The sequence below is a fragment of the Panulirus ornatus genome, chromosome 1, assembly GCF_036320965.1.
Source record: "Panulirus ornatus isolate Po-2019 chromosome 1, ASM3632096v1, whole genome shotgun sequence".
In the NCBI taxonomy this organism is placed as follows: domain Eukaryota; kingdom Metazoa; phylum Arthropoda; class Malacostraca; order Decapoda; family Palinuridae; genus Panulirus; species Panulirus ornatus.
Window position 1 is genome coordinate 92,811,381 of NC_092224.1, and position 21,979 is coordinate 92,833,359.

General features: G+C 42.1%; 1 protein-coding gene and 1 pseudogene across 7 annotated transcripts in view; both read right to left on the reverse strand.

Annotated features, from left to right (window-relative positions):
* Dora (zinc finger SWIM domain-containing dorado) overlaps positions 1-21,979 on the reverse strand; it is a 302,025-nt gene that overhangs the window by 225,543 nt on the left and 54,503 nt on the right. For all 7 annotated transcript variants that reach the window (XM_071666088.1, XM_071666070.1, XM_071666078.1 and 4 more), the window contains exons 7-10: positions 20,557-20,752; positions 8,988-9,237; positions 5,173-6,284; positions 4,776-4,971 (exon numbers count right to left, since the gene is read on the reverse strand). In XM_071666088.1, the coding sequence (XP_071522189.1) occupies positions 4,776-4,971; positions 5,173-6,284; positions 8,988-9,237; positions 20,557-20,752 (1,754 nt within the window). The remainder of the gene's footprint in view (positions 1-4,775; positions 4,972-5,172; positions 6,285-8,987; positions 9,238-20,556; positions 20,753-21,979) is intronic.
* Positions 11,517-11,616, reverse strand: LOC139751299 (U6 spliceosomal RNA; annotated as a pseudogene).

The window sequence follows — 21,979 nt, forward strand, 5'->3', positions numbered from 1 at the left end:
CTTATGTAATCTGTTCCCTATGACCATGCACAAGGCCAAAAGAAAGGATAGCGGGATCCATACTAGCCTCACATCTCTTTACACCCACGAGATCATTCATAAAGTCACTTGTCTTTTTTTCCGATTTCATCACTTCCCTTACCAGCTGATACAATAACAACATGTGTTCCTCTTTATCAATTGTGTCATCTAACAACTTATGTATTTTCTACAGAGTTACTGTTTGCACAACCAAAGAGCTCAACAGACGTGGCTGTGAGAAGAATTCTTTTCCTTAACTGTTGGGTGACAGAAGAGACTTCTATACATGAATTGTGGTACATGAAATCTGCTAGCTATTTAAACAGGTGGAAATGAACAAACATATCATATGGAGTTGGCTGCCATCCTCTAAGAAAACACAGCATGATGGCCACCATATAACAATTAAAAGGGTGATGGTGGATTTATGAGGGTATTTTGGCATTCAGATTGGGGAAGAGCAGTGTGGTTTCAGAAGTGGTAGAGGATGTGTGGATCAGGTGTTTGCTTTGAAGAATGTATGTGAGAAATACTTAGAAAAGCAATTGGTTTTTTTTTTTTTTTTTTTTTTTTTTTTTTATACTTTGTCGCTGTCTCCCGCGTTTGCGAGGTAGCGCAAGGAAACAGACGAAAGAAATGGCCCAACCCCCCCCCCATACACATGTACATACACACGTCCACACACGCAAATATACATACCTACACAGCTTTCCATGGTTTACCCCAGACGCTTCACATGCCTTGCTTCAATCCACTGACAGCACGTCAACCCCTGTATACCACATGACTCCAATTCACTCTATTTCTTGCCCTCCTTTCACCCTCCTGCATGTTCAGGCCCCGATCACACAAAATCTTTTTCACTCCATCTTTCCACCTCCAATTTGGTCTCCCTCTTCTCCTCGTTCCCTCCACCTCCGACACATATATCCTCTTGGTCAATCTCTCCTCACTCATTCTCTCCATGTGCCCAAACCATTTCAAAACACCCTCTTCTGCTCTCTCAACCACGCTCTTTTTATTTCCACACATCTCTCTTACCCTTACGTTACTTACTCGATCAAACCACCTCACACCACACATTGTCCTCAAACATCTCATTTCCAGCACATCCATCCTCCTGCGCACATCTCTATCCATAGCCCACGCCTCGCAACCATACAACATTGTTGGAACCACTATTCCCTCAAACATACCCATTTTTGCTTTCCGAGATAATGTTCTCGACTTCCACACATTTTTCAAGGCTCCCAAAATTTTCGCCCCCTCCCCCACCCTATGATCCACTTCCGCTTCCATGGTTCCATCCGCTGACAGATCCACTCCCAGATATCTAAAACACTTCACTTCCTCCAGTTTTTCTCCATTCAAACTCACCTCCCAATTGACTTGACCCTCACCCCTACTGTACCTAATAACCTTGCTCTTATTCACATTTACTCTCAACTTTCTTCTTCCACACACTTTACCAAACTCAGTCACCAGCTTCTGCAGTTTCTCACATGAATCAGCCACCAGCGCTGTATCATCAGCGAACAACAACTGACTCACTTCCCAAGCTCTCTCATCCCCAACAGACTTCATACTTGCCCCTCTTTCCAGGACTCTTGCATTTACCTCCCTTACAACCCCATCCATAAACAAATTAAACAACCATGGAGACATCACACACCCCTGCCGCAAACCTACATTCACTGAGAACCAATCACTTTCCTCTCTTCCTACACGTACACATGCCTTACATCCTCGATAAAAACTTTTCACTGCTTCTAACAACTTGCCTCCCACACCATATATTCTTAATACCTTCCACAGAGCATCTCTATCAACTCTATCATATGCCTTCTCCAGATCCATAAATGCTACATACAAATCCATTTGCTTTTCTAAGTATTTCTCACATACATTCTTCAAAGCAAACACCTGATCCACACATCCTCTACCACTTCTGAAACCGCACTGCTCTTCCCCAATCTGATGCTCTGTACATGCCTTCACCCTCTCAATCAATACCCTCCCATATAATTTACCAGGAATACTCAACAAACTTATACCTCTGTAATTTGAGCACTCACTCTTATCCCCTTTGCCTTTGTACAATGGCACTATGCACGCATTCCGCCAATCCTCAGGCACCTCACCATGAGTCATACATACATTAAATAACCTTACCAACCAGTCAACAATACAGTCACCCCCTTTCTTAATAAATTCCACTGCAATACCATCCAAACCTGCTGCCTTGCCGGCTTTCATCTTCCGCAAAGCTTTTACTACCTCTTCTCTGTTTACCAAATCATTTTCCCTAACCCTCTCACTTTGCACACCATCTCGACCAAAACACCCTATATCTGCCACTCTGTCATCAGACACATTCAACAAACCTTCAAAATACTCATTCCATCTCCTTCTCACATCACCGCTACTTGTTATCACCTCCCCATTTACGCCCTTCACTGAAGTTCCCATTTGCTCCCTTGTCTTACGCACCCTATTTACCTCCTTCCAGAACATCTTTTTATTCTCCCTAAAATTTACTGATAGTCTCTCACCCCAACTCTCATTTGCCCTTTTTTTCACCTCTTGCACCTTTCTCTTGACCTCCTGTCTCTTTCTTTTATACTTCTCCCACTCAATTGCATTTTTTCCCTGCAAAAATCGTCCAAATGCCTCTCTCTTCTCTTTCACTAATACTCTTACTTCTTCATCCCACCACTCACTACCCTTTCTAAACAGCCCACCTCCCACTCTTCTCATGCCACAAGCATCTTTTGCGCAATCCATCACTGATTCCCTAAATACATCCCATTCCTCCCCCACTCCCCTTACTTCCATTGTTCTCACCTTTTTCCATTCTGTACACAGTCTCTCCTGGTACTTCCCCACACAGGTCTCCTTCCCAAGCTCACTTACTCTCACCACCTTCTTCACCCCAACATTCACTCCTCTTTTCTGAAAACCCATACTAATCTTCACCTTATGGATTTGTATGTAGCATTTATGGATCTGGAGAAGGCATATGACAGAGTTGATAGAGATGCTCTGTGGAAAGTATTAAGAATATATGGTGTGGGAGGCAAGTTGTTAGAAGCAGTGAAAAGTTTTTATCGAGGATGTAAGGCATGTGTACGTGTAGGAAGAGAGGAAAGTGATTGCTTCTCAGTGAATGTAGGTTTGCGGCAGGGGTGTGTGATGTCTCCATGGTTGTTTAATTTGTTTATGGATGGGGTTGTTAGGGAGGTGAATGCAAGAGTTTTGGAAAGAGGGGCAAGTATGAAGTCTGTTGGGGATGAGAGAGCTTGGGAAGTGAGTCAGTTGTTGTTCGCTGATGATACAGCGCTGGTGGCTGATTCATGTGAGAAACTGCAGAAGCTAGTGACTGAGTTTGGTAAAGTGTGTGAAAGAAGAAAGTTAAGAGTAAATGTGAATAAGAGCAAGGTAGTTAGGTACAGCAGGGTTGAGGGTCAAGTCAATTGGGAGGTAAGTTTGAATGGAGAAAAACTGGAGGAAGTAAAGTGTTTTAGATATTTGGGAGTGGATCTGGCAGCGGATGGAACCATGGAAGCGGAAGTGGATCATAGGGTGGGGGAGGGGGTGAAAATCCTGGGAGCCTTGAAGAATGTGGAAGTCGAGAACATTATCTCGGAAAGCAAAAATGGGTATGTTTGAAGGAATAGTGGTTCCAACAATGTTGTATGGTTGCGAGGCGTGGGCTATGGATAGAGTTGTGCGCAGGAGGATGGATGTGCTGGAAATGAGATGTTTGAGGACAATGTGTGGTGTGAGGTGGTTTGATCGAGTAAGTAACGTAAGGGTAAGAGAGATGTGTGGAAATAAAAAGAGCGTGGTTGAGAGAGCAGAAGAGGGTGTTTTGAAATGGTTTGAGCACACGGAGAGAATGAGTGAGGAAAGATTGACCAAGAGGATATATGTGTCGGAGGTGGAGGGAACGAGGAGAAGTGGGAGACCAAATTGGAGGTGGAAAGATGGAGTGAAAAAGATTTTGTGTGATCGGGGCCTGAACATGCAGGAGGGTGAAAGGAGGGCAAGGAATAGAGTGAATTGGATCGATGTGGTATACCGGGGTTGATGTGCTGTCAGTGGATTGAATCAGGGTATGTGAAGCGTCTGGGGTAAACCATGGAAAGCTGTGTAGGTATGTATATTTGAGTGTGTGGACATATGTATATACATGTGTATGGGGGTGGGTTGGGCCATTTCTTTCGTCTGTTTCCTTGCGCTACCTCGCAAACGCGGGAGACAGCGGCAAAAAAAAAAAAAAAAAAAAAAAATGGCATTCTGCTCTATGTAAGCTAATGCTCTAGTTGCCTGATATAATGCTGCATAATCAATTACTTGTACAGCATCAGGATGCTGTGACATGACTGTGAGGTCATCTGCACATGAGAGCTCTTTCACACTGTAGTGTGTGGTAAGCATAGGGAGATCATGCAAGAAAAGAACAAAGGTGGGTGAAAAAAAGAGAAGGTGGGTGGAAAAAAGAGCTGGTCCCTATGCAATTCCACTGTGATGCTTTTGCAGGTGTCTTCTTAATGGATGACTCTGGGTTGGCAGCCAGCTATGAGAGTGATTCAACATCCTCTATCATCTTGGTGTAAAGTGGTGTCACGTATCTTTAGAGATTATAACAAGTAACAGTGTTAAATGCTTTGTTGATGTCTACAGCAAGTGGTATTGTTTGACAGGGTGGATGTGGCTGGTTAACAATATGAAAAAAAAAGGATAAATCTCACCTGCAATAACAAGAGCATCAAACAGAAAGGATGCCAACATCAGCGGTAAGAGAGCCTCACCACGGCTCTTGAGCACACCTGATCGCATCTTCTCTGCCTTGTCACGGATCACAGCTAATTCTAATGGCCCAAGGGGTAGGCGCTTGAGAAGAGCTACCAGATCACTTTCCTGATTAGCCAGCTTAACCTCTAATGGCTAAAATGGAAAACATAAAACATATATAGATAGAAAATCAAACATCCCTTCCACTAAATATAAGCAGTTTAGCTGTATTCCCATACAGAAAAAAATCCCTAAAATATATTTTCAATCATCATAAGAAAATGTCTTATCAAATAACACAATGCAGCAAATCCAACTACCATCTAATGAAATTCATTGTGATACAATATCTACCTTGGTGGATGCTGGAGGCCGTGCCATTTCCAGGCCAAACATGGCTACCTGGAAAGCTAGGTGGGTGTGTTCAGGATTTTCTGCAAGTACAGTACAAAGGAAGGCACATTTTCCCAAGGTAGCTGAAGCCAAACAGGTCAAGTGATGAGATGCAGGGTTCACCTTCTTACGTTTTCCCTTACTAGGAGGTGGTGGAAGGTCTATCATCAAATTTGGAGGATTGGCTAACAACTCATGGGACAACTGTACTGCAAGCTCTGAAGCCTCCTGAACATGTCCATGTGCATGGAGGCCTTCAGCTCGAGCAAACAGGATCTCAAGAGGATCTTCTAATTTTTTAATGTTGCTAAAAATTTCTGCTCCTCTACTGCCAATTCCACCATCACCACTAATTCCTTCTCCTATCATGTTAGCATTATAAACGTACAAGTCATATTCATCTGCAGTATGCAAATCTCTTGAGCGTTGCCCTCTGCTGCCTCCTCTACTTCTCTGAGGTCGCGCTGGCTCAGCCACACCCGACCAGTCAGACTCCACCCCACCATCATCAGGAGAAGACTTATCATGATCATCCCTTGAACGACCAAGTGCAACCACTAAACCAAGTGCAGCCATGGGTCGCTCTTCTCTGGAGCTCTGACGAGACACCTGACCTGAATCAACTTGCTCTGGGGATCGCTGATCTGGTGGTGAGTCACTATCACGACCAATGTCATTATCACAAAAACCTTCACTACTAACACTGCTACTTCGGTGGCCACTATGTCTGGGACCAGCAAGTGGAACTCCACCTGTCAAGTTCTCATGATCACCAGGATTTCCAGGACTAATTAATACACGACGTTCTGACGGTCGCTTAGGTCCCGCATGTGATGTTGGGTTTCTTGGATGTGGGGCAGAGATGGGTGCTGCTTGAGACTCATGTCGAGAATCATGCCTAAAACACATGACAGGACAGTAATAACGAGAAGCAGTACGAGAGTATGTGACTCCTGGAAGAGGATAGTCACTCCAGTCCAGCTGACATGCTTCTATTGCAGGTTTAAAGCCTGGGAAAACATCTCCATCAGTAACCCGCTTCGTGTTTCCACTACCACCGCTACTGCCTGCCTCTGTAAAGAGAAAGATTACCATATGATAAAAAAGGACAAGCCAGGATAAGAATGAAAAAGACAAAAACAGGAAAACAAAATGACAAAAAGAATTTGGGAATAATCACAAGACTCTACTGTTGTGGCCACCCCTTTGAGGGAGTTCCAGGAAGAAACAGGCCTCAGAGATATAGATACATAGATAGAAAGATAGAATTATAAGATGGTATGAAACAGGATGAATGTCGAGGAAAATGTGGGAAACAAGGGAGAATTACTGATATGGAGTATCTTATCTATTTATTATACTTGACTGCCATTTCCCACGTCAGCAGGGTAGCACCAGGAAACAGATGAAAAAAGAATGGCTCATGTACACATACATATACATAAATGGCCATACATGCACATATAAAATCTATTTATTTACTTATTATACGAGTAGTGGTGATGTGAGAAGGAGATGGAGTGAGTATTTTGAAGGTTTGATGAATGTCTGATGATAGAGTGGCAGATATAGGGTGTTTTGGTCGAGGTGGTGTGCAAAGTGAGAGGGTTACGGAAAATGATTTGGTAAACAGAGAAGAGGTACTAAAAGCTCTGCGGAACATGAAAGCCGGCAAGGCAGTGGGTTTGGATGGTATTGCAGAGGAATTTATCAATACAGGGGGTGACTATATTGTTGACTGATTGGTAAGGTTATTTAATGTATGTATGATTCATGGTGAGGTGCCTGAGGATAGATGTAACTGTGGTGAGATGGTGGTGGTAGATATGACTGCGATGAGATAGTGATGCTAGAGGTTAATCTCTGAAGAATTTTAATGACACTGTAAACTACTGTATGTCAAACCCAGCTTTTGCAGTGTTTGGGGGAAAATGTGTGGTTATCATTGAGCAATCACAGTAATTTGTAAAGCTGTGACACTTAAAAGATAATAGATATCAGTGATGAAAATCATCAGCAATCATGTTTGTGTATGTGCAAACAGCTCCAAAAATACAAATATCTCACTACACATGCCTGACTGTAGTACCAACGTACAGCATAAACCTAGCCTCTTTCTTCCCTTACAGAAATATGCTGTAGAATATTTTACCTTTTTTTGACTTTCCCTCTTCATATAACCTTTCTTCCTTTGATAATCAGGTCTACAGACACCTGCAGATCTCTGATCAGTTTCTTCATTCTTTTTCTTTTGCTTTTTTCTTTCACCTGAGATGGCCGTGATGGAGCAGGTTATTTGCCTATGCCATGTTGCTAAGGAAAAAACATCAAAAGAAGTAAAGTACCTTCGACTTCCTTAAAAATCATTCCTTTCTTCTCAGTTCCTCTAACTACCACCTAAATAAGCACTTGCAGTGTATATCCATGAAAAATATGAAATAAGTGATCTCATAATTCCTTCTTAGATTTTTCTTTATTGCTGGGTCCCATAAGCTTAATGTAGATCACGTTAACAAGAGAACAATCAGTGGTTGATCTAATCTGTTTATGAACTATACTTCAGGTGAAATTTTTTGTGAAGCAGGTATCTTACGTGCTTACAAGACCCTTGAGGTAGAATTGGCCATTTGCACCTTAGTATGATTAGGCTGATGTAGCATCCAATAGCACTGCCACATAATGATTTTTGGTAAATGACTGCTATATTTCAGGCTGATGATGTGCATCATTCACACTTTCATTACTGAGTATTACTGTATTTTAACCTTTGAGTATTATCAATCATTCTTTTACTGGATCCTAGGTGGTAGTTGGTAGGTAGCAAATGGCCAGGGAGGTATCAGGAGGGTTAGTGACAGCTGTGTAGTGAGCCAGCACTTCAGTGGTTGTCAAGTTGCACTGCTGTGGCCCAGGTAGCAGCCTTTTCTTTCTGCCTCACCCACATGTGGCATTCTATCCACAAGCATACAATCTCTCCCTGTCTTACATAACTTGCACAGCTCATTCTTCGTAACGTTAGATTTTCCTGCGTTGAGTACTAAGCGCTTGTCCTACCGTTTGAAGAAATGGTAGGAGCAATAGATAAAAGAAGTAGGTAGGAATATATGGGCTTGAGCATTATATAGAAGTAGTAGGTAGGACCATTAAGTAGAAGTAGTCAGTAGAAACAATAAGTATAAGCCTCTGCAAACACTGCTCTAGAGTTGCCCTCTGTCACTGGTCTGTTAAGGGTGAGGCACTAAAGGCTAAAAAGTGGCAATGGAGTTACTAGCTATGGAGACTTTTTTGCTGTAGCCATCCCCTTGAAGGAGATCCAGTTGGAACAGGAGTCAGAGATATAGATGGACAGATAGGGATTGATAAATAACGTTATTGACCAAAGCATAAAACACTCACTCAGAAAAACTCTTACGGCAGGTTGAACACTGATACAAAAAGAGCATAATCATCTATATCAAAAATATACCATCAAAATAAGCAGTCTTTAACATGAAAGAACATAAGTATTCTCCAGATAGCAGACTAATTCACAGATGGAAAACCTATTAATAAATATCAGCCTTGACAGGATCACTGGCATCCCCCACAACATGACAGTCATGTACAGGTTTGTCATGCTAAAGTCTCAGTGCTAGGGGATGTGGTCTGACTGTGGTACTGCAAACCAAATGTTCTGCTAACTTACCTAGTTTAACACAATGGCATGTATGAAACTATTTGGAGATGATAAATCAGGAGTTCCCTTGAAAATACACATAAAAAGAGAAAGTACAAACCTTTGCTTTTGGCTACTTTCTCAAGAACTTTCAGATGCCATCCTTTGAATTGTACTATGAGTTGTTCTCTTTCCTGTGGTGAGAGTGCTGGGTTGAGGGCTGCTAAGCGCCATAAGACGACTATCTCATCACAAAGTGAAGAGCAGGCATATTGGCTCCCATGACTATTGGAGTTCATGTTGTTTTTCCCTCCATGACCAGAACTGCCCATGTGCAATGCAACTTTTGTGTTCACCCACCACACCAATATCTGTGTACAAGGAAATGATTACTTCTTTATCATTCAAGATATATCTACAAACCTATAACCACTACATCCAGAATACATAAAGCTGTGTTTCTAAGGCAATAATGATTATCAATGATTAAGGATTATCATTACATTACAAAAATGAAGATTTCAACAACTGAAAATCCTTCTTCTTTGGAGGTGATGGCGCACAGGCATTTGATATCCTTATCTTACCTTATCTTCCTGCTCCAAGAGTTCTTTCTATTTTTGTGAGGCTCCTACAGCAATCAGGAGCTGGCCATGTTCACCAAGCATGACCACAGGTCATAAAATGTCAATGTCGTGTGTGTGTGTGTCTGTGTCCTGAATGTGCATGGCAACTGAATAGTAATTGCTCAGTCTTCATGATAGTTTCATCATGGGCATGAAGGGTCTTTGGATACACTGAAATGGTGTATGTAGTGTTGCAGTGATGGGTGATGCCCAGAGTGTAAGCAGGAGAGTGTGACTCATGTTTGTCTGGGAAGTGTGGTTTCTGATGGGTGTATATCTGGTGGGAGAGTTAAAAACTGAGCTGGGAGGTTGGATGTTTAGTTTTTGTCAAGTTATTTCGGTGTGTTTGCATTCTGTCACTATCATTCTTGTTGGGGGTGGGGATCTAGATCAGGGGTTATTGCAGCGTGAGGTAGGGGGTAAGCTTTATATTTCTACTCAGGGGCAGATGGTTAGATATAGAATGGTTCAGGTGGGAGTGGTCTTGGACAGCTGCATACAAATGAATGCCAACCATACTGAGGTGGGACTACATTGCGAGGACCTTTGTTTCACCGTGAAGGTGGTGAGGGTTTGTGGTTGCTAGGCAGCCAGTGATACCAAACATTAAGAAAATGAAGGCTTTGAAAACTGAAAAATCTTTTTCTTTCAAGGATGTGTCCTGTGAGCATTGAGGTATCCCATGGGAACACAAAGATCTGGACTCATCCTGCCACCATATTTTGTTGAAAAGGCAATGGCAATGACCCAAAGTTATCCACAGCCCCTACTTGTTCAATGCGTCTGCCCTCTGCCAATCATGAGTTACCATAGAGCTAATATCAATGACCAGCTACGTTGAACTCACATTTTGCAGATCATGGGTGTCACCCAATGATAGCAACAGAAGATCATGGGAAAGGGTTTTTCAAAAAGTAGCAGTAAGAAAAACAGAGAAAATTTCTTGTGGTCACCACCTTGGAGTAAAAAGTTTTTTAAGTTTTCAAAATACATATTACACCCTTCATGGTCTGCCCCACAAGTAAGAGAGCATATTCACATGGATTTTGTGAGTGAGGACTTAAGGAGTACCTGTTGCCACATAGGATAATGGTAAAGGAAACAAACTGTCTTCAGGCAAATATCAGAGTACCTTTAAAGGATATGGATAAAGAAGTAATTAGCAAGCTTTTCATATTATACATACATAAGGCCAAAACTAGCTTTTCAAGTTTGGTCACCACCACATCAAGAGAAACACACACAGAACTAGCAAAGAAGGTGCAAAGGTGGGCAACAAAGATGGTGCCAGAATTTAGACTAAGTTAGAGGGGAAGGCTACAAGCTTTAAATTTGCCCACCTTGGAAGAGAAGAAAGTAAGGGGTGATTTGAACACACCTTTAAGTTCTTAAAAACAGATTAATGAAGTGGGCAATGAACAGTTCTTCGAGATATGTAGGGACAGAGCAACTGGAGGACATAACATGAAATCAAATAAGTAATTTTCTGAATATGATGGAAAAAAGTAATAACACGTTATAAAAGTGTTGGATGAATGGAACAGAATGAGTAGACATGGTTAATTCAGTCATCATACATTAATTTATGAAATTATATGATAGAAGAAAGCTTCTAAAAGTTAAGGCCCCATGGGTGTAATTTATGAAGTTATATGATAGAAGAAAACTTCTAAAAGTTAAGGCCCCACAGGTGTAAAACTCCCTCCCTATACAGTGCAAATACGTAATCATATGAAGGTGGCTTAGAGAAAAACTTTTAAATATGCAAAAATATCCTCCAATGGAAAATTGGAGGATATCTGAAAATGGATTCTCCTGAGGGAGGAATCCCCCAGCATCACACAGGGTTAATCCACAACATCTAAATTAAGGAATCACTAAACAAAGGAGGAAAAAGGGTGCCTAAAACCACTTACTTTCTCTTAAAAAGAATTCTGAGGAAGGCCATGGTATAGGCCATCTCCTAACAGGGGTACAAGCACAGAGCCCTGGATGAGCCAATGAAAGGGGTTCAGAATCCAAGTAAAAAAGAATTGAAACACTTTATAATTTCATGTCATCCATGTACAGGGGCCCTTCTAATCCTCTGCTTAATTCAATTAGTGTATGTATTACTGAAGAAAAAAAAGGGCAAATGAGAGTTGGGGTGAGAGAGTATCATTAAATTTTAGGGAGGATAAAAAGATGTTCTGGAAGGAGGTAAATAAAGTGCGTAAGACAAGGGAGCAAATGGGAACTTCAGTGAAGGGCGCAAATGGGGAGGTGATAACAAGTAGTGGTGATGTGAGAAGGAGATGGAGTGAGTATTTTGAAGGTTTGTTGAATGTGTTTGATGATAGAGTGGCAGATATAGGGTGTCTTGGTCGAGGTGGTGTGCAAAGTGAGAGGGTTAGGGAAAATGATTTGGTAAACAGAGAAGAGGTAGTGAAAGCTTTGCGGAAGATGAAAGCCGGCAAGGCAGCAGGTTTGGATGGTATTGCAGTGGAATTTATTAAAAAAGGGGGTGACTGTATTGTTGACTGGTTGGTAAGGTTATTTAATGTATGTATGACTCATGGTGAGGTGCCTGAGGATTGGCGGAATGCGTGCATAGTGCCATTGTACAAAGGCAAAGGGGATAAGAGTGAGTGCTTAAATTACAGAGGTATAAGTTTGTTGAGTATTACTGGTAAATTATATGGGAGGGTATTGATTGAGAGGGTGAAGGCATGTACAGAGCATCAGATTGGGGAAGAGCAGTGTGGTTTCAGAAGTGGTAGAGGATGTGTGGATCAGGTGTTTGCTTTGAAGAATGTATGTGAGAAATACTTAGAAAAGCAAATGGATTTGTATGTAGCATTTATGGATCTGGAGAAGGCATACGATAGAGTTGATAGAGATGCTCTGTGGAAGGTATTAAGAATATATGGTGTGGGAGGAAAGTTGTTAGAAGCAGTGAAAAGTTTTTATCGAGGATGTAAGGCATGTGTACGTGTAGGAAGAGAGGAAAGTGATTGGTTCTCAGTGAATGTAGGTTTGCGGCAGGGGTGTGTGATGTCTCCATGGTTGTTTAATTTGTTTATGGATGGGGTTGTTAGGGAGGTAAATGCAAGAGTTTTGGAAAGGGGGGCAAGTATGAAGTCTGTTGGGGATGAGAGAGCTTGGGAAGTGAGTCAGTTGTTGTTCGCTGATGATACAGCGCTGGTGGCTGATTCATGTGAGAAACTGCAGAAGCTAGTGACTGAGTTTGGTAAAGTGTGTGAAAGAAGAAAGTTAAGAGTAAATGTGAATAAGAGCAAGGTTATTAGGTACAGTAGGGTCGAGGGTCAAGTCAGTTGGGAGGTGAGTTTGAATGGAGAAAAACTGGAGGAAGTGAAGTGTTTTAGATATCTGGGAGTGGATCTGGCAGCGGATGGAACCATGGAAGCGGAAGTGGATCATAGGGTGGGGGAGGGGGCGAAAATTCTGTGGGCCTTGAAGAATGTGTGGAAGTCGAGAACATTATCTCGGAAAGCAAAAATGGGTATGTTTGAAGGAATAGTGGTTCCAACAATGTTGTATGGTTGCGAGGCGTGGGCTATGGATAGAGTGGTGCGCAGGAGGATGAATGTGCTGGAAATGAGATGTTTGAGGACAATGTGTGGTGTGAGGTGGTTTGATCGAGTGAGTAACGTAAGGGTAAGAGAGATGTGTGGAAATAAAAAGAGCGTGGTTGAGAGAGCAGAAGAGGGTGTTTTGAAGTGGTTTGGGCACATGGAGAGAATGAGTGAGGAAAGATTGACCAAGAGGATATATGTGTCGGAGGTGGAGGGAACGAGGAGAAGAGGGAGACCAAATTGGAGGTGGAAAGATGGAGTGAAGAAGATTTTGTGTGATCGGGGCCTGAACATGCAGGAGGGTGAAAGGAGGGCAAGGAATAGAGTGAATTGGAGCGATGTGGTATACCGGGGTTGACGTGCTGTCAGTGGATTGAATCAAGGCATGTGAAGCGTCTGGGGTAAACCATGGAAAGCTGTGTAGGTATGTATATTTGTGTGTGTGGACGTATGTATATACATGTGTATGGGGGGGGGTTGGGCCATTTCTTTTGTCTGTTTCCTTGCGCTACCTCGCAAACGCGGGAGACAGCGACAAAGTATAATAAAAAAATAAAAAAAATATTACTGAAGAAAGTACTAGAGATCATACAATCTCACTGGAAGGGGTCAAAAGAACAGGATTTACGAATAAAACTAATCTCTGTGAAGTCCAAAGGTTTCAAAGCAAATAATGGGGCATACAGCATAAAGCTCTCTCTATGAAACTTCCTAAATTGGATTAAAAAAGCTACCTATTTATTCATCTATCTTTATATCTATTTATCATACTTTGTTGCTGTATCCCGCATTAGCGAGGTAGCACAAGGAAACATACGAAAGAATGGCCCAGCCCACCCACATACACATGTATATACGTACACATCCACACACGCACATATACATACCTATACATTTCAACATATACATTTTTTTTTTTTTTGTCGCTGTCTCCCGCGTTTGCGAGGTAGCGCAAGGAAACAGACGAAAGAAATGGCCCAACCCACCCCCATACACATGTATATACATACGTCCACACACGCAAATATACATACCTACACAGCTTTCCATGGTTTACCCCAGACGCTTCACATGCCCTGATTCAATCCACTGACAGCACGTCAACCCCGGTATACCACATCGCTCCAATTCACTCTATTCCTTGCCCTCCTTTCACCCTCCTGCATGTTCAGGCCCCGATCACACAAAATCTTCTTCACTCCATCTTTCCACCTCCAATTTGGTCTCCCTCTTCTCCTCGTTCCCTCCACCTCCGACACATATATCCTCTTGGTCAATCTTTCCTCACTCATTCTCTCCATGTGACCAAACCATTTCAAAACACCCTCTTCTGCTCTCTCAACCATGCTCTTTTTATTTCCACACATCTCTCTTACCCTTACGTTACTTACTCGATCAAACCACCTCACACCACACATTGTCCTCAAACATCTCATTTCCAGCACATTCATCCTCCTGCGCACCACTCTATCCATAGCCCACGCCTCGCAACCATACAACATTGTTGGAACCACTATTCCTTCAAACATACCCATTTTTGCTTTCCGAGATAATGTTCTCGACTTCCACACATTCTTCAAGGCTCCCAGAATTTTCGCCCCCTCCCCCACCCTATGATCCACTTCCGCTTCCATGGTTCCATCCGCTGCCAGATCCACTCCCAGATATCTAAAACACTTCACTTCCTCCAGTTTTTCTCCATTCAAACTCACCTCCCAACTGACTTGACCCTCGACCCTACTGTACCTAATAACCTTGCTCTTATTCACATTTACTCTTAACTTTCTTCTTTCACACACTTTACCAAACTCAGTCACTAGCTTCTGCAGTTTCTCACATGAATCAGCCACCAGCGCTGTATCATCAGCTAACAACAACTGACTCACTTCCCAAGCTCTCTCATCCCCAACAGACTTCATACTTGCCCCTCTTTCCAAAACTCTTGCATTCACCTCCCTAACAACCCCATCCATAAACAAATTAAACAACCATGGAGACATCACACACCCCTGCTGCAAACCTACATTCACTGAGAACCAATCACTTTCCTCTCTTCCTACACGTACACATGCCTTACATCCTCGATAAAAACTTTTCACTGCTTCTAACAACTTGCCTCCCACACCATATATTCTTAATACCTTCCACAGAGCATCTCTATCAACTCTATCATATGCCTTCTCCAGATCCATAAATGCTACATACAAATCCATTTGCTTTTCTAAGTATTTCTCACATACATTCTTCAAAGCAAACACCTGATCCACACATCCTCTACCACTTCTGAAACCACACTGCTCTTCCCCAATCTGATGCTCTGTACATGCCTTCACCCTCTCAATCAACATATACATATATATAAATAAACAGACATATACATATATACACATGTACATGTTCATACTTGCTACCTTTATTCATTCCCGTCGCCACCTCAGTACACATGAAATAGCATCCCCCCACCCCCACGAGGTAACGCTAAGAAAAGAGAAAAGACCACATTCGTTCACACTCAGTCTCTAGCTGTCAGGTATAATGCACCGAAACCACAGATCCCTTTCCACATCCAGGCCCCACACAACTTTCCATGGTTTACCCCAGACACTTCACATGCCCTGGTTCAATGCAATGACAGCAAGTTGACCCCAGTCTACCACATCGTTCCAATTCTTTCTATTCCTTGCATGCCTTTCACCCTCCTCTATATTCACCCTCCTGTATAACTCAAAATCTTTTTCATTCCATCCTTCCACCTCCAATTTGGTCTCCCACTTCTCCTCATTCCCTATACCTCTGACACATATATCCTTTTAGTCATGCTTTCCTCACTCATTCTCTCCATTCGACCAAACCATTTCAATACACCCTCTTCTGCTCTCTCAACCACACTCTTTTTATTACCACACATCTCTCTTACTCTTTCATTACTTACTCGATCAAACCACCTCACACCACATATTGTTCTCAAACATCTCATTTCCAACACATCAACCCTCCTCCACATAACCCTATCTATAGCCCATGCCTCATAACCATATAACTATTCCTCCAGACATACCCATTTTTGCTCTCTGAGATAACATTCTCGCCTTCCGCACATTCTTCAACGCTACCAGAACCTTCACCCCCTCCCCCACCCTGTGACTTACTTCCGCTTCCATGGTTCTATCCGCTGCCAAATCCACTCCCACACATCTAAGAAACTTCACTTCATCCAGTTTTTCTCCATTCAAACTTACCTCCCAATTTACTTGTCCCTCAACCATACTGAACCTAATAACCTTGCTCTTATTCACATTTACATTCAGCTTTCTTCTTTCACACATTTAACTAAACTCTGTCACCAACTTCTGCAGTTTCTCATCCGAATCAGCCACCAACGCTGTATAATCAGCGAAAAACAACTGACTCACTTCCCAAGCCCTCTCATCATCTACAGACTATATACTTGCCCCTCTCTCCAAAACTCTGGCATTCACCTCCCCAACAACCCCATCCATAAACAAATTAAACAACTATGGAGACATCACACATCCTTACCGCAAAATTGACATTCACTGGGAACCAGTCTTACAATTTCCGCAAAGCTCTCACTACTTCTCTGTCTACCAAATCATTCTCCCTGACCCTCTCACTTCACACACCACCTCGACCAAAACACCCTGTATCTGCCACTCTACCATCAAACACATTCAACAAACCTTTAAAATACTCACTCCCTCTCCCTCTCACTTCACCACTACTTTGTAATTACCTCCCCATTTGCCCCCTTCACCAATGTTCCCATTTGTTGCAATGTATAGGTATGTATATGTGCATGTGTGGGTGTTTATGTATATACATGTCTATGTGGGTGGGTGGGGTCATATACGTATACATACCTAAACATTTTGTCATATACATATATATACATGCACAGTATTTATCCATTTTGCTTTGTCGCTGTCTCCCACATTAGCAAGGTAGCGCAAGGAAACAGACGAAAGAATGGCCCAACCCACCCACATACACATGTATGTACATAACGTCCACACACGCAAATATACATACCTATACATCTTGACGTATACATATACATACACACATAGACATATACATATATACACATGTACATAATTCATACTGTCTGCCTTTATTCATTCCCATTGCCACCCCGCCACACATGAAATAACAACCCCCTTCCCCCTCATGTGCGCAAAGTAGCGCTAGGAAAAGACAACAAAGGCCACATTCGTTCACACTCAGTCTCTAGCTGTCATGTAATAATGCACCGAAACCACAGCTCCCTTTCCACATCCAGGCCCCACAGAATTTTCCATGGTTTACCCCAGACGCTTCACATGCCCTGGTTCAATCCATACACATACATAGACAAGTACATAATTCATACTTGCTGCCTATATTCATACCTGTCGCCACCCTGCCACACATGAAATGACAACCCCCTCCCCCGCATGCACGTGAGGTAGCACTAGGAAAAAACAACAAAGACCACATTCGTTCACACTCAGTCTCTAGCTGTCATGTATAATGCACTGAAACCACAGCTCCCTTTCCACATTCAGGCCCCACAAAACTTTCCATGGTTTACCCCAGACACTTCACATGCCCTGGTTCAATCCACTGACAGCACATCGATCCCGGTATACCACATCGTTCCAATTCACTCTATTCCATGCATGCCTTTCACCCTCCTGCATGTTCAGGCCCCCAATCGCTCAAAATCTTTTTCACTCCATCTTTCCACCTCCAATTTGGTCTCCCACTTCTCCTCATTCCCTCTACCTCTGACACATATATCCTCTTTGTCAATTTCAAACTATACATACATATTCCTTGCGCTACCTTGCTAACGCAGGAGACAGCGACAGAGCAAAATAAATAAAAAAAAAAATAAATACATACACAGACATATACATATATACACATGTACATATCCATACTTGCTGCCTTCATCCATTCCTGTTGCCACCCAGCCACACACAAAATAGCATCCCCCCTTCCAGCGAGGCAGTGCCAGGAACAGACAAAAAAGGCCACATTTGTTCAAACTCAATCTCTAGCTATCATGTGTAATGCATAGAACCACAGCTCCTTTCCACATCCAGGCCCCACAATACTTTCCATGGTTTACCCCGGACGCTTCACATGCCCTGGTCCAATCCATTGACAGCATGTCAACCTTGGTGTACTAAATCATTCCAATTCTCTTTATTCCTAGCACGCCATTCACCCCCCTATATGTTCAGGCCCCGATCGTGTACTAAATCATTCCAATTCTCTTTATTCCTAGCATGCCATTCACCCCCCTATATGTTCAGGCCCCGATCGCTCAAAATCTTTCTCACTCCATCCTTCCACCTCCAATCTGGTCTCCCACTTCTCCTTCTTCCCTCCACCTCTGACACACATATATCCCCTATGTCAATCTTTCCTCACTCATTCTCTCCATGTGTCCAAACCATTTCAACACACACTCTTCTGCTCTCTCAACAACACTCTTTTTATTACCACACATTTCTCTTACCCTTTCATTACTTACTCGATCAAACCACCTCGCACTACATATTGTCCTCAAACATTTCATTTCCAACACATCCACCCTCCTACACACAAACCTATCTACAGCCTAAGCCTTGCAACTATATAACACTGTTGGAACCACTATTCCTTCAAACATAACCATTTTTGCTCTCCGAGATAACGTTCTCACCTTCCACACATTCTTCAATATGGATGGAGTGATACAACAGATGAAACCAAAACTAGGGAAAAGGGTTGCAGAAATGGAGTGTGGCAGTGAGATGAGGTACCTAGTGGCAAGCCCGTTTGTTGATGATACTGTGCTGTTTGCAGAGAGTAAAGAAGAGTTGCAGAAGGTTGTAAGTGTGTTTTATGATGTGTGTAAGCAGAGGAGACTGAAGGTAAACACAAGTAAAAGTAAAGTTATGGTGTTTGAAAGGAAAAGGAGTGAAAGTATAAATTTTGTAAAACTGTATAGTGAAAAAAGGAAGTGCTGAGGAAATGAGAGAGAGAGAGAGAGAGAGAGAGAGAGAGAGAGAGAGAGAGAGAGAGAGAGAGAGAGAGAGAGAGAGAGAGAGAGAGAGAGAGAGAGACTGAGAGAGAGAGAGACTGAGAGAGAGAGAGACTGAGAGAGAGAAAGACTGAGAGAGAGAGAGACAAGAGAGAGAGAGAGACAAGAGAGAGAGAGAGACTGAGAGAGAGAGACTGAGAGAGACAGAGAGAGACTGAGAGAGACTGAGAGAGACAGAGACAGAGACAGACAGACACACAGACAGACAGAGACACAGACAGTCTAAGTATCTCAAAGCTGTCTTGGGTAAGTGTGGTGACATAGAAGGAGAGATAAAGAAGAGAACAGTACAGGGTAGAAGAGTCGCTGGGTCCCTTAATAGAATAATGAAGGGTAGAGGTGTAACTATGGAAGTGAAGAGATGATTAAGTGACAGCAAAGTCCTCCCAACACTAATCTATGCAGCTGAAACAAGAACATGGAATAGGGCACAGCGGTCAAGAAACCAGGCTGTGGAAATAAGGTATTTGAGAAGAGCATGTGGTGTAACTAGATGGAATGAAGAAGGAAATGAAAGGGTGTGTGAGAGATGTGGTATGATAAGGAAAGCAAAGGGAATGAATTATGGAGTGATACAAAGGGTGGAAAGTAATACTTTGAGGTGGAAAGAATGCAAAACTGGGAGTTTACAAGGACAGTGTATGATAGTACAATCAAGGTGGTTGGTGTGAGTGAAAAACTACCTATGACATGGGTATATAGGGTGGAGGAGTACTGGAGGGAGAGGAACAGAGGAAGAATGCTTGGAATGGTGTATGCAAGGGAGGCATGTAAGGACGGATAAGTGGACACTCTTTTGCTGTGGGCCCCCTTCATGGGAGTTCCATGAGGGAATGGGCATCCGAGATAGATACGATAGATAGATAGATAGATAGATAGATAGATAGATAGATAGAGTGGCTGACAGAGTACATGAAATACTGAGATGTATAGATATATGGAAAAGGACTACATAAGTGTATGTGAGTAAAGTAAGAAGGAAAAGATAAGGAAGAATAAACATTAAAAAGAAAGGAAAGAGAAAGAAGTGACATGATGTATGTGTGACATGAGGAGGAATCTGCAAAATATGTTAAGACTAAGATGCACAAAGGATGATCAGCATGTGCCGTTCTACTTTACTGCAGAAAAGAGGATACATACAGAGAGACAATTTGAAACACTGATTCCAAATCATATTCTATACAAAGCAACTGAGAAGAGTATACCCCCAAAGATAAAAATATAAATGGTATGCCAAACCAACTAACAATCAATAAGATGAAATATATTTATATCAACATGAGAAGAGATTTAAAGGAAAATTCAATACAAATAACTGAAACATATCCATATGAAAAAGTTATTTCCCTAATGGTGAAGTTGATTTTACTCTGAAATACTGAATATCTTTACCTTCTCTGTGACCAAGCATTCATCAGTGATTATTTCCAACAGAGGGATTGAATTACGGTCATTCCTCTTAAACATTTCACGCACAATGGACAGCAGGTTCCACATTCCCTCAGGTTCCCTTCCTCTCAAAGGTCTCAGCAATGATGCCCATTCTGCTGCTACAGGAGGAGCAGTGGAGCTAAGGTAGTTTACATCACTGCAAAATAGTTTAGCATTATTTTCAAAAAGCATACATTAAATCATGTACATTACTTTCAAAATACTATCTATCAATCTATGTACATTCTTATTTCTTTTGGCAAAAGCAGCTACCAACTGCAAAATTAATGTGATAGCCAATATATCTAAGAATTCTTTGATAAATACCATAACATCTGAAATTTCTTTAAAACTCTGGAAGATACAAATAACCAAGTAAGCCCCTTACATACAAGAAATCCTATGAATGTCATCTCAATTTGCACAAGGGGTCATTTCATCCTTGAATGGAGTACTATTCATACATATGAGGAGCATCCAGCTGTACATACTTAACTGAGTAAGAATTTAATGCAAATAAATGTACCAACTCTCCTCATCTTCCTTTATTATTTGACCTGCTTGCACCACCCCAAAAATTGGCATTTTCACCTCTAATATAGCTATTACAGGTACTCTGGTTCCCTCTTGAGAACTGGTAACTTGAGTGCCCCCATCATTAGGTAGATCTCACAATCATAATGCAACACATGATCACTATGTGGCTGTCGACAACTCAAGGGAGAGAGCCAGTGATATGACTCTCTTTCCTAACACTGTTAAGCTTTGGAACTCTACTTTCTGAAGGGCTACAATCTAATCTTTTATAAAAAGCAGGGTTTCTAATTACTAAAATACTTTTAGGTTATTTGTATGGGTTTTCAGAAAAGAAGAGTGAATGTTGGGGTGAAGAGGGTGGTGAGAGTAAGTGAGCTTGGGAAGGAGACTTATGTGAGGAAGTACCAGGAGAGACTGAGTACAGAATGGAAAAAGGTGAGAACAATGGAAGTAAGGGGAGTGGGGGAGGAATGGGATGTATTTAGGGAATCAGTGATGGATTGTGCAAAAGATGCTTGTGGCATGAGAAGCATGGAAGGTGGGTTGATTAGAAAGGGTAGTGAGTGGTGGGATGAAGAAATAAGATTATTAGTGAAAGAGAAGAGAGAGGCATTTGGACGATATTTGCAGGGAAAAAATGCAATTGAGTGGGAGATGTATAAAAGAAAGAGACAGGAGGTCAAGAGAAAGGTGCAAGAGGTGAAAAAGAGGGCAAATGAGAGTTGGGGTGAGAGAGTATCATTAAATTTTAGGGAGAATAAAAAGATGTTCTGGAAGGAGGTAAATAAAGTGCGTAAGACAAGGGAGCAAATGGGAACTTCAGTGAAGGGCGCTAATGGGGAGGTGA